Genomic DNA, 16,795 nt, shown 5'->3' on the forward strand with positions numbered 1-16,795 from the left:
CCAAAGCACCCTCAGGCTCCCTGTCAGCTGTACATCTGTACACGAGCGCTCCGTGTCTGTCTGTGGATCACGGTGTCATGTGTTTGTTGATGGCAGAGCAAATATGTGTGGGCTGCTTTTGTTCTTATGGGCGCTCAGAATGAATGAAATAACAATTGTGAATGCATGTGTGCAGCTGAGATCTAAACGGTCTCTTATTATCAGCGGTGTAATAAATGCGGCTCCTTTCACTGCCACTGTCTGTATTTTCCTCATATTTGAATTCAATATCCAAACAATGTATACATGAAATGTTTGCAAAATGATCCAATGGCGAAAAGCGTGCATATCATGCTCTTGCTGGGACCTCCCTAGTGGTGGAGTCTAAAAGCCGTCACTGAGAATTCTTTTGCACATACATTTTGATTGATGAAGCCACATCTTTCTAAATTTTTCCCGGATTATATACAAGGATGGCATTTTCAAATCTCAACATGAGGACTCATAGGGGTTGCTGGTGAAGTATTGCTTGCCTGCAGACAGACCTTCCCAGATGGGAGTTTGTCCAATTAGAACAAACTTGGTCAGCCCCAGAGAGAAGAGGTGAGGAACATGGGAAATAACGGAGAAAAACACCATTTTCCTTTATTGCATGTGAGTGGGAAAGGTTTGCTTCTTGCAAGCAGCGGAAACAGTGACACTGTCTGTTGAGACTGTATTAGCTAAAATACTATAACAAGAACACAAAGCTGTGCAGCTTGATATTCTCCTTTTTTGCACTGGGGTTAACTGGGGTCCCAACCCTCCCTCTGGAGCAACTCCACGTTGAAGGAGGGAGGTAAAGAAATCCCACAGCAGACTAATACTTAATGTTCATTCAATTACTAAACATGTCCTAAGGCAATGCTCCGAGGCCTGCTGAGTTACTAACGGCAACAAGAAAACAAAAAATTCACAGAATACTCCAGGACGAGCATGCTCCTGACTGTATAAAAGGCATATAGTCTAGACGAATGTGTGCTTCATTGATAGACATTACATCATTATGTTTATATCAACAGCTTCTCTAAGGATTCTGCAAATCACTTATTACACACAGTTTGCGTAATATTGTCAGCTATTAGCTCCCAAAGTGCAAAAGTGCAACATCTGGATTTATGGAATAGTGCATGTCGTGATCCAAGTATGTTCTTTTTTGGCCTTTTACCTTTGTCAACGATAATGCGTGGCATTTCCTTTTCAGCGGGAGAGTAGCACTTGATCCGGTTTCCCTCTACCAAGCCATTCATCTCAGCCAGGTCCTCAAAGGTACAGTTGACACCCGCAGAAAGCTCTGGTACATTATGGGCTTCCAACACCAGCTGTGGAAAGGAAGAGATAGAAGAATATGTTATAATCTGTCTGCATTCTGTGCAGTTATACACATTTACAACTTTGTGGACTAATATAAGAAGGATAACACTAACTGAAAAGGTTAGTTGAGACACATAACACAGTTAAGTTCAGTGGCTTCATACACACAGCATATGTTACACAGTGAAAATCAAACCTTAATCAGTTTAAAGTAAACAAAGCCACGAAACATGACAAAGTGCATTTTTATAGTTGCCCCTGTGGTCAGAAATAACCTAATCATATTCATGCCCCAACTGTTGTTATATGGCTCCAGTGCTGCCGACAAACATCTGCGAGCACTGCAGATCAGATTTGGAGCCAATATGTTCTTCAAATACAACTGTAACACAATATTGCTGAGGAGTGGAACAGCTGTGCAGCGGTCAGTGGCCAGAGGAGCCACTGGAGGATTCTTAAATGAGGCATCAGTTACATATCCTGCCCAGATGTCCAAACAACATCAAAACTGATGCAGAAACATCACAAAATCGATGCAGTCTAAAATGGCGATGTCTGGTGTCTGCCAGAAACTCTGCTGCCGTTCTAGCCACCTCCTATATGAGCTATAAGGAGTTTAATACCATGACTCTTTGGTTCTGTGAGAAAGAGCTGTTGTAGAATAAACAGTTTGGGATAAGGTGAAAGAAAATAAATGATAAAAGCACAAACATGCAAGTAAGTGGAAGGATGAGCAGCCAGAGGCTGAACAAACTAAATTAATGAACAGTAGATGGCGGAAACTAAGCGTGGGATGAAAAGAGACAATGGACAAGAGGAGGAAAGAACTAGCAGGAGAACTCAGGTGAGAAAATGAGACAGTAAACAATGATGGAGAGGAGGAAAGTGCAAGCATACGGACTGCTGGATAGCAAGAGAAAAGAAGCTCTCTAGGAAATAAAGAACGTAAATGTTCCCACTTCATTTGAAAATGCTGTGTAAGCTCTATCTGTACCAGGGGAAAATGGCTTCAGGTGAAGTAGGAGGGAAATAAACACTGTCCTTGAATAAAAAGAGTAGACAAAAATGGGCCAGGTAGAGTGGGGTGAAAACCTAAATATACATATTGATGGAAAACAGTGTCTGCAAGGGGGCCTTGGTCTATGCATTGATTTGCCCATAGTACACTTGTGATGTGACGCCGAAAGCTGCCTCAGTGGCAGAGAAGGGCTGACCTGCGCTGTTTTTATATTGCTGTTTAATGAAAAGAAGAAGGCGTGAACAGACACACAGCATCCCAGAAAAGATGGACAGTGCATGACTGCGCTTCTATCGCTCACACACTCCGGCTCCCACCTTCTTCATCTCAGGCTTTTATTTAGTTTTCCTTTTAAGAAGGAAATTCAGCCAAACCTAGAGTTTCATCGCTTATATTTAGAGGAGGAACGGATTAGCGTAGCCACAGCAGTATTGCATAAATATGAAAATAACATACTCGTGTTTGCAGGGGGGGAAAAAAAGCCTCTGCACATATGCAAGTGGCCTCCTGTAGTTTATAAAACACCATGTTTAATGCTGAGAGTATTTGATGTTGCCACGGGGAATAAAACATTAATTCAAATGCACAAAAAGAAAAGTTGACTTAAAGTTTATATTTTCTTAAAATAAAATTAGCCTACAAGCCCCATTGCCTATATTGTATATAGTATTGAATCCATCGGCCGACTGGGCCTTTCTGTGTGGAGTTTGCATGTTCTCTGTCTGCGTGGGTTCTCTCCGGGTACTCCGGCTTCCTCCCACCGTCCAAAGACATGCTCGTTAGGTTAACTGGTGATTCTAAATTGGCCGTAGGTGTGAGTGTCAATGGTCTCTCTGTGTTAGCCCTGCGATAGACTGGCGACCTGTCCAGGGTGTACCCCGCCTCTCGCCCAATGACAACTGGGATAGGCTGCGGCACCCCGCAACCCTCCAGAGGACTAGCAGTTACAGAAAATGAATGAAAATAATCATACTAATGATGATTGCTCTTTTAGGCTCTTTTAGCTTTTGCACATTTTACAAAAAGGGAGATTTATAAGGTGCAAGAAAATAATGGAGTCTTCTAAGAAGGGTCTGACTTGAGCAGTAGCGTCATCCTGTTTCTCTCCAGAATCGACGTCCCTTCTCTTTCCAAACAAATATTTAACAAAAAAGGTCAAGAAGGAACCCCGTCAGTCTGCAAACCATTCAGTTGCATGGGATATGTGTGGCAAAAGGTTAAACACTCTCTAAAGACTCAGGCTCGGGCAACGTCACACACACTCTCATGAATATCATTGTGTTGGATGTGTGAAAATCAGCAGCTCACGTGTGACCCTCTGAGCAAAACAGATGGAGAGAAGGCATTCTGGCTTGACTTTAGAAAATTATATTGGATATTGTCTGACTTACTCGGTGTGTGAGAGTCAAAGCCATTTCCAATGACATTAAACACGGAATGGGAATAGAAATGTGAAATCACTTGAAGGTTAAGGTCAGTGGGATATTCATAGCCTTGCCTTTAAAATGGGCTATTGACCAACACAGAGGTTCAACAGAGAACAATACATCAAAAAGATAAAGAATAGAATAGAATCACTAAAGAACATTAAAAGATATTTGTTGTTGTTCCAAAGAAAAACAAGACAAGCAAACTGGGCTTTAGTCAGGGTAAAAGCTGGCACAGTTTGGGGGAGACTGTGAAGAAACATCCAAATGATTCCATTTGACTGATTTCAAGACATGAACACACACATTTATGTGCTTCATTAAAAGGTGGAATAACTGTGTGCTTCAATGCAGAGCCACATTTTTGTTGCAAGGGATCACAGCTCCTTGCACGCTAATCAATACACTTCAACAACCAAGAACCTTTAAATATGGCAGCTGTTTTAGAATGAAATGTCCAGAGGGAGAAGTGCTGCATTTAGCTGCCAACAATCACAATAAACACAGCTGAGCTCAACGGTATGCTGTTAATGATTGTTGACATTTGTTGGGAGAGTATTTCACTGGACAGGACAGTAAATTGTGAGGTCAGGATTTGAAGGATGCGTGTTGGCAGGCACTAAAATGATATAAAGCAGGATTACAGAGTTAACACTGGCTACTAATCAGTACTTAGAGCATAATTACATCGTATTACAAATCATGCTTGAGAGTGTGATACTGTCAATCTGCCAAACATGAGTTTTCTCAGTCGCAACATATTCATCTATCCTCAGTATTATCTGCAGTGTGGCTCCGTTGAAACGAATGTTCATCTGCTTTCTTACTGAAACAAAATACGGTACATTGAATGACTATGTGAATTATGGTACTGCTGGCACATGAAGCAGCATTTATTTTAGGACATATGAAATAAAGCAGCATCAGTAATGCTTAAAATATGCAACTGCATGATGGGAAATCCATGATTTTGAAAACCCTTTTTTTTGCACATATTTTTGTCTACTCACCGTGACACTGAACTGGGACACTGATATGTTGTTTGGGTGGACACTGAGACGCACACACTGCTTGATGTCTGATGCAAAGCGCCGGGGCTCTGATGAGCGCTCGCATTTCTCCTTTCTTGCGCACCTGGAAAAAACAAAACAAAACAAAAAAGGAGTGTTATTCACTGTTGCACACATTCACATATGCACACATACATGCGCATGGTAACCTGATCCGGTCTTACCCCCTTTCCACCTGCTGGCATCTGGGAAAAAGAGAATGTCCCACTGCTCCCTGACAGGTGGCATTAGTCACATTTATCATATTTCCTTTCTGGCAGCGCACCAGCAACAGTGGTCAGTGAATGGAAGCCCAGTTACCACAGGGGTGGGAGAGGTTGCGTTTAAAACAATGGTTGCTCTATATGGGGAAGTAGAGCTGGCCCACTGGGAAAGAGGTAGGCCTCGTCTTTGTAAAGCTGTCTTAATGACTGGCATTCATGGGCAATGCCAAATACAGGTGGATATGTAGATGCTGGTGGGGGGTAGGATGGATTACTCCCCCCCTTAATACCAGACCAGGTGGTCTAATCCAGTCCATTACAGTGGTTGGGGGCTTGGTGGACAGAAGCCTTTGTGCTGTAGGAGGAATTTACAGACTACTGCCCCGAATATATCCCTTGACAGACTGTGGGGACATTCCCTATAGCTGTCAGGAGGTATGTGAACCGCACTTCATTCCCACCACAAGTTTTCATATTAAATATTCCACCACAGGTGGTTGACGAAAACTGATGGAGTTTGGTATCGTTGATAGATGTTGCTTGGTGAGAAATTCTGGCCGCATAAAACACGCTCTCTCTCTCACACACACACACACACTCCTGCTCTCATCTAATCCCCTCATAAACTTATTCAAGTTTAATCCCCTATTGATTTAGACAAAAAACCTGCACCGCAATTAACAACCTGGCAAATCCACAGAGTGCCCTAAAACTCCTTTGGAGAAATAAAAGGCTGAAGAGAAAGGAAGAGGTCATAATGAACAAATGAAAGAAGAAAATGTTGAGGTGGTTGACGTCTGCGATACAGTAATACCTTACGCAGAAAGAAGCTTTTTCTCCTGAACTGGAGAGATTGAGGGAGGGTGTGTTTTGACCTGACATGAGCATTGTTAAGTTAAGCGGCCTAACGTGCTGCAAAGAAGACAGACATAAAGAAAAGGAAAAGAAATAATCTGTTTGAGAGTGCAGGAGAGAGAGAGAGAGAGAGAGAGGGAAAGAAAGCGAGATTTAAAGGAATGCATCTATTGTTGGCTTTCTCTGAAGCTTTCCCTGCTAAGCCGGTTTGAGTAGGGTTTAATCGCTTCAGGTCCCTTTGTGTTTTTCTATCACTGATGTCTGCACCTCCTTTTCTAGCACTGATTTAATAAGACCACATCATATAAGTACCCCCCAGACAAACAACCCCACATAGAAAACCCACAAATGCACACTTCCACCTAAAATATATACTCAGTTAGCTGTTTGTGTGTGTACTGATGTTCCTCTTTATGTTTTCTTTCTTGACAGTCTAACGGTGTATTGTGTTTTAGTAGAAAAACACTAAATTTGGGCTAAAACGACGCGCTGTGTTGCATGATTAGCATTAACTGGCACAATCTGTGTACGTGAATCATCACCACGGGTGACAGTCAATGTGACTCATGAATGAAAAAAAAAAAAAGCACTGAACAGGGGTTTATAGCACTCCATCAATTCATCTCTCTCTCCTTCACCCCCCCTCTCTCAAACACTCTGTTACACCCAGGAATAGCAGGTGATAAGACATCTTAATATAACAAATACAAGAGGGAAAATAATAGACACTGATAGCATTATATTAATATTAAATAAATGAACAGGCATACAGCTGCCCTCGCATTAGCTCCAATCAAACGCCGTCATATGAGACCAGAAACATGCATTACAGGCAGATAAACTCCCAAGGGAATGTCCTTGGTCATAAATAACCTTGTGTGAATGAGATGCTATTAATTATAATTCACTGCTTATTTTCCAATTCCATATTCTATCACTATTCTGCAGAGGCTGAGAGAGCTCCAAGTATTTGCAGCGCCTGTGATGAAGGAAGTCATGAAGAGGTTTTCTTACTTTGCTTGTGTTTGATCTATTTTCAAGTCTCAGCACCTTGAGCTCTCTGGGCCACCATACAATTCCCTTCATTATTGAACTTTTTGGACACATTAGTCACAAGTCAACCCCGACAGAAATCCGGTAGTTTTATTTTCACAGGTTTATGACATCATCTCTGTGAGACACTTGCTCACCAGACTTGTTAATGTCGATCTCAAATCAAATAACTTTCTCGGGTTTTTAGAGGAGTTTTTTATGTCTGTGAGTCACATTGTAAAATGTTTATGTGAAATAAATGCCTTTGCCAGGATTTGCAGCCCATAAGTTTTATCATCTGCAGACATTTATAACGTATCTAAATACAGCTACAGGACGACAAGACGTACTGAGGAGGTGTGTGTGGATGAGTGTAACAAGAAGTACACCTGGCATAACTGGACCGGGGCCTATTAATAAATTATTATTAGTGAGAGTAAACCACTCTGGGGGCAATTTGTCTTGCTTGTTATGCAGATGTGCAGTGGATATGATTTTTTTTTTTTTCTGAAATGCAAACATGGTGTTTCAAAACACTATTGCTCGTACCTAGACATATAAACCATACCACACGGCTGCACTGTTGAGAAAGGCTCCATTCAGAGGAATGATTTGTAGCTATCAGTGAAATAGACTTTCTTACTTCTGGAACACAATGCAAGAAGTTCTGCTTTCAATTCAACTCTGCAGCTCTGCAGGGACTGTAACTTAGATCTCCTACTCAGAGCCACAAGGTCGCAGACTTGCTGGGCTTCATGAAAATGGCAACAGGTTGAATGATAAACCTTTTCATTAGACAATGCAGAGACTGTGATTCAGCAGATGTCATGTCATGTCCCTGTCCTGGACCTGTCCTGTCTTGGATGGGCAGAGCTGTGTAGGGTTTTCCCATTCATGAGACCACTGCAATGGCACATTGGAGGGTGGAGAGCTACACCCCCAAAACAAAAGGTATTTCTGCAGCACAGTGCACCATTACCCCAAAAACTCACTGTTTACCCCAAAATAACATCAACACTGAAGAAGATTGCAGCCTTAAACAAATGTCCAGTCAGTTTATCTCAAAGCAGAGTAGATCATTGTTGAATTTTGCCGTTTAAGAAGCATTCACACTGTTTTTTTTCTGGTTTGTTTTTCATGTTACACCTGCACACTGTCCATATCAACGCCCTGCAATGTTGCATTGCAGGAGATATCCCTACTGAGATGCTGGTTACACCTGTTAACAGATGTGCATTTTTCTTGAACAAGTGCTCCAGCAGACTGAATCCCCCTGAAGGGAGGGAGAGCAACACGTACCTTTGATTTGGACTTGGAAGAAGAGTTTATGTAGCCACTCTAGTCGACTTGGGGCTTCGGTAAAAGGAAGATAATGCCGTACATTGCTTAACTGATGTTAGAAGTGGACATTATCAGAGCAAAGCGCTGGATAATTGTTTTCTTTTACTGTCCAAAAAGATTGCATCGTTTGTAACAATATGTAACAATCACGCCCTTTGTAAACATCAAAGAATAGACCGTTTAGAGAACCCCAGAGATCAGAGCGATTCAGATTTCAAATAACAGTCATAAAAAGCCTGACTCAGGCTATCTTTTTTTTTGTACAGAATTAGAGGGCCAACATCTATTCATTTGGCTAGTAAACACTGCTGTTGTGCAGAGCTGTTTGACTGACTGGCAGTGACACATTATGAGAGAGCGAGCTGAAAGGATTAGATGGGCCCTGAATGGAAACTAATCTGCACTCTTGTTTCTCTCAGCCTTTGATAAGGTGACACAATTAGAGAGAGAGACAGGGCCGAGAAGGATTTTTATCCTTGGCAAGTGTTGCTGATGAGGCTGTCACGGCCATTCAAACTGGATGGTCTTGTGGACAATATATTTCATTATGACATATTTATCATTAAGCTCTTTCTGAGCATTTAATTGACTAAATGACCATATTATTCTATGCAGAATGTGAACACAGACCAGAAATATCCATAATACACACTATGCAATTAATTCAAAGGATTCTAAATTTACTTAACATCCTGCAACATGCATATGATTTCATAAATTAAACTTAAAAATGAAAACATGTGCATCACTATACTGAAACATACACTTTGACTGCAAACTACATCAAATAAATGTCAGAAAGAAGAAGAACTAAAAGAGGATATCAGTGTCACTTATTACTCTTTGGTATTTAGAAGGCATGGGGACACAGGATAATTCAGAACTAGTATCCCTTGAAACTAGTCGAGTATCAGTGTGGTGCAGGTTGCAGGGCTCAGGGGAGTGTAGAGAAAGAATATATGAAAGAGAGGGTGCAGATGTATCAGGCCATGTGAGACTTCAGGTCTAATGCATACCTAATGTAAGGCATGGAGAAGGTCAAGCAGGCTGGGAAATGAAAGCTATTAAATCCTCACAATTGTGAGGTCCAGCCATCCTCAGCTCTACTGGAAAACATGCGGAGAACATACACACACACACACACACGGCACACAAAACCGTCAGATAAGTGACCACGGCAGCTTCTTGAGTTCAAATATGCACTAAAGATTAAAAAAAGTGATGTTTGTGGTGCATTACACAACTGTGTTGGTGACTTTACAGTGCTGTTTGTGGTAAATCAATGCACAACAAATAGTCCCAACAGAAACCCAATTACCATACTATCCATGCATCATCAGACACTGTATGGAATCCTATACATACTAATAGCCTTAGGCTGTTACTGTATAGCAGGAGCCGTGTCACGGAGATTCAGTCAAATGACACATCTACATTGAGGCTGGCTGCATCTCTCACTTGTACACGAGACCAAACTCACACGAATGCAGCCAAACACACACAAACACACACAGGGATATGTGTGCCTTCTCCTGCTATCATTAAGAGTGGTGGTCCACGGAGCAGAAACCCGTAGGAAGGGGCTGGTGCATGGGAGAGTCATTACCTGGCCCAATGGCCATGACCCTGTTACTCCAGTTTGTGTGGACAGCCACACACACAAATGAACCCTCTCTCCCTCACACACACACGCACAAACACAGGGAAAAAAAAATTGTAAGCTCATACCTGAAGACACAGAAATTGCAGAGTGGCTGCCCCGAGGTCTAGAAATCTCTGAGCTTTCCCTTTAGTGTACTGCCAATTTGAGAACACCAGCTGAGTGGACAATTATACAGTATATGGCTGCTCAGTTTGCACAGGTATAAAATAAAAACAGATGGATTCCGTCAGTGTTCCATAAACGTTTGAAAATGAAAGCTGCTAAGATTTATAAAAGCTGTATTTTTCTCTCCCGCACAACAAGAGGAGTGGATCGACAGCATCAGTCTGGGCCTCTGACTCTCTATCCCATGACTTTTATTGCGCTGCAATTTTCGAAGTGGTCAAAAGCTGTGCCACGTACTTCTTGATCTCCTTCTCTCACACTCACACAAAAAAGCAAAGGATAGTCCCCCTGCAGGTGTATCCAGCAGTGGCATAGTGTAGCAAGCTTATTAGATGGTTAATCTACCATATGTGATGCCACTGCTGCCCCTTAAGATGCCACTGAGCCAGGTTCTCTACATTTTGCAGCTCAAATGTATGCTGAATTGTATTACTATTATACTTTTTAAAGCACACAACAGTGTTTGTGCATTTCTTTTTTTTTTTTACAATGCATCTTGTACATCTTGCTTATGTTTAATTGTTAGTAGGAGTTGTAAGAGTGCTTAACCTTGGTATTTAAGGATGGCAAAAACACTCATAATTCACTGTCTCATTCATTACAGCTGCAACTAAACACAAGCTGACCTCACATTGATAAAATAAAAGCCGAGTGGAATCCTTTTTGAGGGTGAAGAGTTGCATCCCTCTGCACCAAGAGTTTTTGCCTGGTACACAGACTCAATCAGTCTAAGCAGCCACACGCGAGAAGGCAGAAGACGCCTAGCGAGGACACCACGCTTCAGTAATACAGTCGTCTATCTCCGCTTTAAGTTGAAGCCCGTGAACCGGGTCGTAACGGTGCCCTATTTGATGATGTTTTCACAACTACCCCTGAGGGTAAAAGCACAAGGCCCTTTCTCCCCCCCCAGTGGGGTCTCAACAGTGCGCTTGGCTTTTATCTTTCTCTACATTGTGTTATGATTCTGCATGCACACGAGTGCAGACAGCAGCATATGACACTATTGATCCAGGGAGTCGGTATCATCCAGCCTGTAGAGTTAAAGTGAGTTTATTCACAGCCACGAGGCAGTTTCCAACTGCAGTGACAATTAGAGAGCTCTTATATGTGTGAATATGGTTAACATTTGCTGATATTTACATGATCTGCTCTGTTGCTAAAGTGAAAATGTAAAAATAACATTACCATGAATGGCAGTTCTGTAATCAACTCATTACACATGAGATCTCTATACTAAATACAGCTCTGAGTGTGCAGCTATTGAACGGATCTTTGATAACAGCCGATGAACAGAGTGGTGACGCTCCTCAGATGTGTGAGTAATCTCGATGACAATACTATCTGACAGTAACACTGAAACATCAGCAGGGATTACTGTTGGATTATATAACATGGTTATTAGGTTGTTACTATGCTGCTGTTGCCATAGCGACGGCTGTGTGATGGGACATGAGAGGTGACTTGCCTGAGTACCTTCCCCCAGAGTGGCTCTCTGTCACAGTCAAGATGAGCTATATATGTGTGTGTGTGTGTGTGTGTGTGTGTGTGTGTGTGTGTGTGTTTATATCCTCACATTATTAACTAGAGAGAGTTTAATTTATGATCTTCACTGAAAAATTTCTAATCCCTGCTCTCGTTTGCAGCAAATTTATATAACCTGTCTTTCTCCCTCGTCCCACTCACCCCTCTGATCGCTTGGAATACATCACCACGTATCTTCACTTCCTTTCGGCTGTCTCCACATCTCTCATTCATCGTCTCTGTCTCGTGTCAGTCCCTGTGCCTGGTTCATGCTCTGCCGGTCAAAAGCAAAACACCTTCCCCACTGTGAGTGTGTGCGCTTGTGTGTGCAGGTCCATTTTCCAGTGCCTGTGCTTCCCTGTGTTTGGCGGAGTGACAATAGGTGACACTGAGCAATGGTACTGACTTAAAAGTGGGCATGCAGCTGTTGTGTGTGTGTGTGCTTGTGCACGTGTCTCAGGGCTGGGTAGACTGGCTGGTTTGTGTGTGTGTGTGTGTGTGTTTCTTCACACTATGAGGGTGACAGTTGAGAGGGGGTACACAGCACTTCGTTCCATCCTGATGCCCCTGTCACTTCTTGGCCTTGTTCCTTTCCCTCAACTTCCCTTAGCAGCCACCAAGAGGTGGAGGGTGAGGGTATGGGGTGAGACGAGTCGCCCATACACAAGGGATGGCCATTCTCCCCTGAGAGGACATCAGAGCAATGCCACTGATGCAAGAATCTCAAGATCAAAGAAACAACTTTGAATAAATTCAACTTTGAGAGTTGGCCAAGATATGTATACCACTATTTAAAACAAAATCTATCTATTCCGCTACGGAAAATTGGACTGAACAGCGTATAAACATGGTTGCAACAACTTTTAATTGGGTTAGAGATGTTCTAATTTGTAAGACGAACCTCAGAGGAGATTAAAAGTGCAGAGCTTTAAGATTAGTGACACTATCATGGAGTGGATATCCTTAGGTAGTTTAAATGTTAAGAAGATAACTATATACAAGTAATGCTTTTATTCAGTCAGCTATCGGTAGTACATATATGGATAAAGACTGACACATTTAAATGTACAAATTAGCACCGCTATTGTGCATCCAACAAGTGATGAACACTACGTAATGTCACCCTAGTTACCTCATAACCTCTGATAGGGGCAAACATCTAATGTTTTTACTTTAAGCCAGCTGTCCTATTGTTGCTTACTAATTGTGTGTCTCTCTCTCTGTCTATATTTCAAAGCACTTAAGGCTGTCTCCAGGGCAAGGCTAGTGGTTGCCGCAACCAAACACAATGAGTCCTTGGTAGCATGCTAATTGTGCCGCCGCAGTTTAATTAGCATTGGCGCGGCATACCACAGTAATGAGCATACTGAGGTAATGGATGTCTGTGAACACAGCGACAGGTAGTGGTGGTACAGAATTAATGTGAGTGAGAGGGGAAGGGAAAGAAAAGAAAAAAAAAAAAACATTCAACGAATCTGCCAATTAGCTTTTCCCTCCGAAAGGTTATTCGTTTGACAGCACCAAAGACGCCTTGGGAATACAAACTGTTGAGAAGACAAGAAGCTTGCAGCATGACTTGCAAGTTTTATCAGCCATTTTGCGCGTTTACCCGTGAGCCCCTGAGTATTTGTATCCTCCTAATAAGCTTGTACATATGTCTGACACGCGCTTACTATTGCGTGACACCAGCAGACAACTTCACAAAAGAGCTTAAGAGCAAGCTATCATTTAGATTCAAACCCAAAACATATATACACTCATTCATATGGATGAATCTGTATGTCGCAGTTTCCGAACCTGCAGAGTTTTACTGTTGACTGTTTCAACAGACTTTGTCACATGAACTAGGAGAAGGCATTTGCCTGCAGCCAGTGGCACAGATGACTTTACCGTCCTCATTCCACTTGAGGGGCGAAGGATCGATGATTATGAGTGTTAGGTGGACGAGAGGAAAGGAGATTGAGGGAGTGGGTGAGTGATACCGTTTATGGGCAGGCATGTCTATAAAGTGACGTCTGACTTAAATGCTCAGATCACATGTGCAAACACTTGCACAGAAAAAAATGTGATAGAGGGTAAAAGACAACAAAATACACACTGAAAAAGTTGATGATATAGCAGCAGAACTAAATGATGTATAGATAAAAATTGCAGGCTGAAAGAAGACAAATGGAAACACAGATAATGCATACACATGCAAAAATATAGCGATGATTTGAGTGATAGTGAAAAGAGAAAGAGGGCTGGAGGAGAAAAGTGAAATGAAAAAGTGAGAGAGAGATTTCAGTGGTCTGGGAAAACTGTCACAGTCAACGGCAGATTGAGATATGTTGAACCAATTATTAATGTGAAGATATTGAAACATTAGTAGCACTTGTTCAAAATTGACACCCAATATCTCAGAGTAATGTGAGATATTCTCAACACCCATGACAAATATGATGACATTCATTTTGACAATGGTACTTCTCCAAATATGGTTTCCAATCTGTCTGGCTGTCATGCACGACAGGCGTGTTGACAGCGTAGTTAACCACTTACAAAATTGACAGCTGACTGCAGAAGTGCCTCTGCTTTACTTGGGTTGAAGTGGAGACGGAGATCGCAAAAAGAAAAAGTATCAGACTAAGACTGTGCTGTAAACAAAAACAGCAAGACAGAAAACCACAGGGTTTAGCTGAATGGAACAAGCATTTGCAAATCCATCAAATTGTGACACTCAGAAAAGTGGTTTAAGCATGATGCTGTCTTACTGCACTGCACTGAAGTGTTTTTACATTTTGTGTTAATGCTGCCATGTAAAATAAATAATTAATATGCATGTCATTCAGTATCCATTTACGGAGTCTAACACCTATGCTTATTCACCGTGTACACCTCGGACTTCAAGTACAACACATAGTTGTGTCATATGCAGAAGTTCTCAGATGATACTGCAATTGTGGGGCATATCAGGGATGGACAAGAGCAGGAGTACAAGAATCTGATGAACAACTTTGTCTCATGGTGTGGAGCGAACCATCTTCTGATCAATACAGCTAAAACGAAGGAGAAAGTAGTGAATTTCCGGAGATCCAGGCCCTGCATGCAGCCTGTAACCATCAACGGGTATCTGCCGGAAGCTGCTGGACACGTTCTACCAGACTATCATTGCCAGTGTCCTCTTCTACGCTGTGGTGTGCTAGGGAGGCAGCACTAAGAAGAAGGACATCTCGCAGCTGCACAAACCGATAGGGACTCCAGCTCTGCCCCTACCACAGAGCCCACCTTCTCTGACATTGGTGCCAGAGGCAAGGACCTTGAACAAACTCCAGTCCATTGTGAACAATGTCCACCACAGAGACGCTCCTTCAGTGACAGGCTGCTGTCTTTGTCCTGCTCCACGGATAGGCTGAGAAGGACGTTTGTCCCTCAGGCCATGCGACTCTACGACGCCTCCCTGTGAGGTGTCATTGCTGCCACTACTTTATATTGTCTAGCTGTCTATCTATTAGAGCTAACCTTCTGTAAAGTAGTGTATATTAGACTAGCAGCGATGTGGGAACAAGAGATCATGAAATTATGATGAAATTAAGCGAGTTGTAGCAGTGACAACTGAACTTGAACTAATCTGAACTTTGATGCAGGAGCAACTCATTCACAACCACAGAGTTCACCAAACATCTGCCGCAATGAAACACCGTCCACATCTTTGGTTCCGACCACCAGATTCAGCATGCCAATGGCCGACTTGGTGGCATCAGATTAGCTGAAATGTCCACTACACGGTGATTAGTGGAGAGCATATTGCTTTCTATGTGAACGGGTTTTAATTACTTCTAGAGGCTTTCCCGTGATTGACAGAGTCTGAATATCTAATGTCAATGGCCAAGAAGTAAGAAAAAAAAAAAAAAGGCAATGATGAGAAGGAAAGGGTGATGTTAGTGAAAAGTTTCCTTTCACTTGCAGACCTAGACAGACATTAGCATAAGTTGGGCATCGCGGCGGAAGAGAGCACGGGAGGGCCAAGACAGTTTAGCTGACAGCCAGGTGAGGCTCCGAGTTTACACGAATCGTGTCAGAGTTCACCGCAGGAGGGGAGATCTGATGCAAATTGGGCTTTTAAAAATATAAATACATACAGCGGGCTTAGGATACACAGTTGACAGGATAAATAGAGGCACATCTCCTTACACATTTAAAGTTGAGCTCGTAGGAAATTATTGAGGACATTTGCATTCTTAAACAAATGGTCAGCGTTTGTCAAGGACAATATGACTGCAACACACACACATGCACAAACAGGTGCACCATCCACTCCTGTTGATTTCCTCTCCTGTAATATTGATTGCCTTTCTCCTCTTCCCCTGGTGTTCTCTCTAACAGCTCCTCTCACCGATCTATAGAGTAAATAAAGGCAACGCTGATAGAGGAGGAGGGAGAGAGAGAGAGCAAGCGAGTGAGAGAGTGAGAGAGAGCATGCAATTCTGTTTTTTCTCAGAGCAGCGAGGTGATTTCAAGGTTGATTGGAACAACAAACTATCTGGAAGAACCCTTTTGAAAAGGAACTGTTCGCAGTCTTACCACTCAACACCATCCTTGCGGCACAAAGTGAGCGTGGGAGGGAGAGTTGTGCGCTTTTTAGTGCGGGTTCCTTTTTGAGATATGTTATTAAATATACATTGTTTTAGCCTTTGGTCTGTTGTAAGTGAACTAGGAAGTAGGGCTGCTTTTATTCTTTGTAGAAATAACTTTAGCCAGACATAAAATCACAAAAACCTATCCTGTATTATAACTTACAACATATTTGTGTCGTCTCTTTTGTTCATAGCACTGCAGACTGTCACCTGTAGGCTTATACCATTAAATTGCTGTCACTCAGTTGTGCATTCATTGCCTCTCCTTTTGGCTTTGTATTATAATGTCAGGTTAATCAATTCACGCAACAACTGGGCAGGACTCCTGGCCGACCACCAAATGAGAAGAAAATATGAGAGGATTTTGAGCTTGTGGCTTATTAACCTTTACAGTGAATTCAAGCCTCTAGTGAAGAGTTTGAAGCTGCAGTTTGTTTGTTCTGCTGCTATTTTAATGACTTAACTCTTTAAAAGGGAATTACCGTTTTTTTACAACCTGGACCTTATTTCTGGCATAAAATACGATCGTTTACTCACCCATATAACTGTGTC

The 16,795-nt window shown here is 42.2% G+C and overlaps 1 protein-coding gene across 1 annotated transcript in view; it reads right to left on the reverse strand.

Moving 5' to 3' along the window:
• Positions 1–16,795, reverse strand: part of plxna4 (plexin A4) — a 207,358-nt gene that overhangs the window by 53,460 nt on the left and 137,103 nt on the right. The window contains exons 6-7 of the mRNA XM_084573806.1: positions 4,788–4,911; positions 1,187–1,340 (exon numbers count right to left, since the gene is read on the reverse strand). Of these exons, the coding sequence (XP_084429932.1) occupies positions 1,187–1,340; positions 4,788–4,911 (278 nt within the window). The remainder of the gene's footprint in view (positions 1–1,186; positions 1,341–4,787; positions 4,912–16,795) is intronic.

Source organism: Chelon labrosus (genome assembly GCF_963514085.1).
Source record: "Chelon labrosus genome assembly, chromosome: 23".
Taxonomy (NCBI): domain Eukaryota; kingdom Metazoa; phylum Chordata; class Actinopteri; order Mugiliformes; family Mugilidae; genus Chelon; species Chelon labrosus.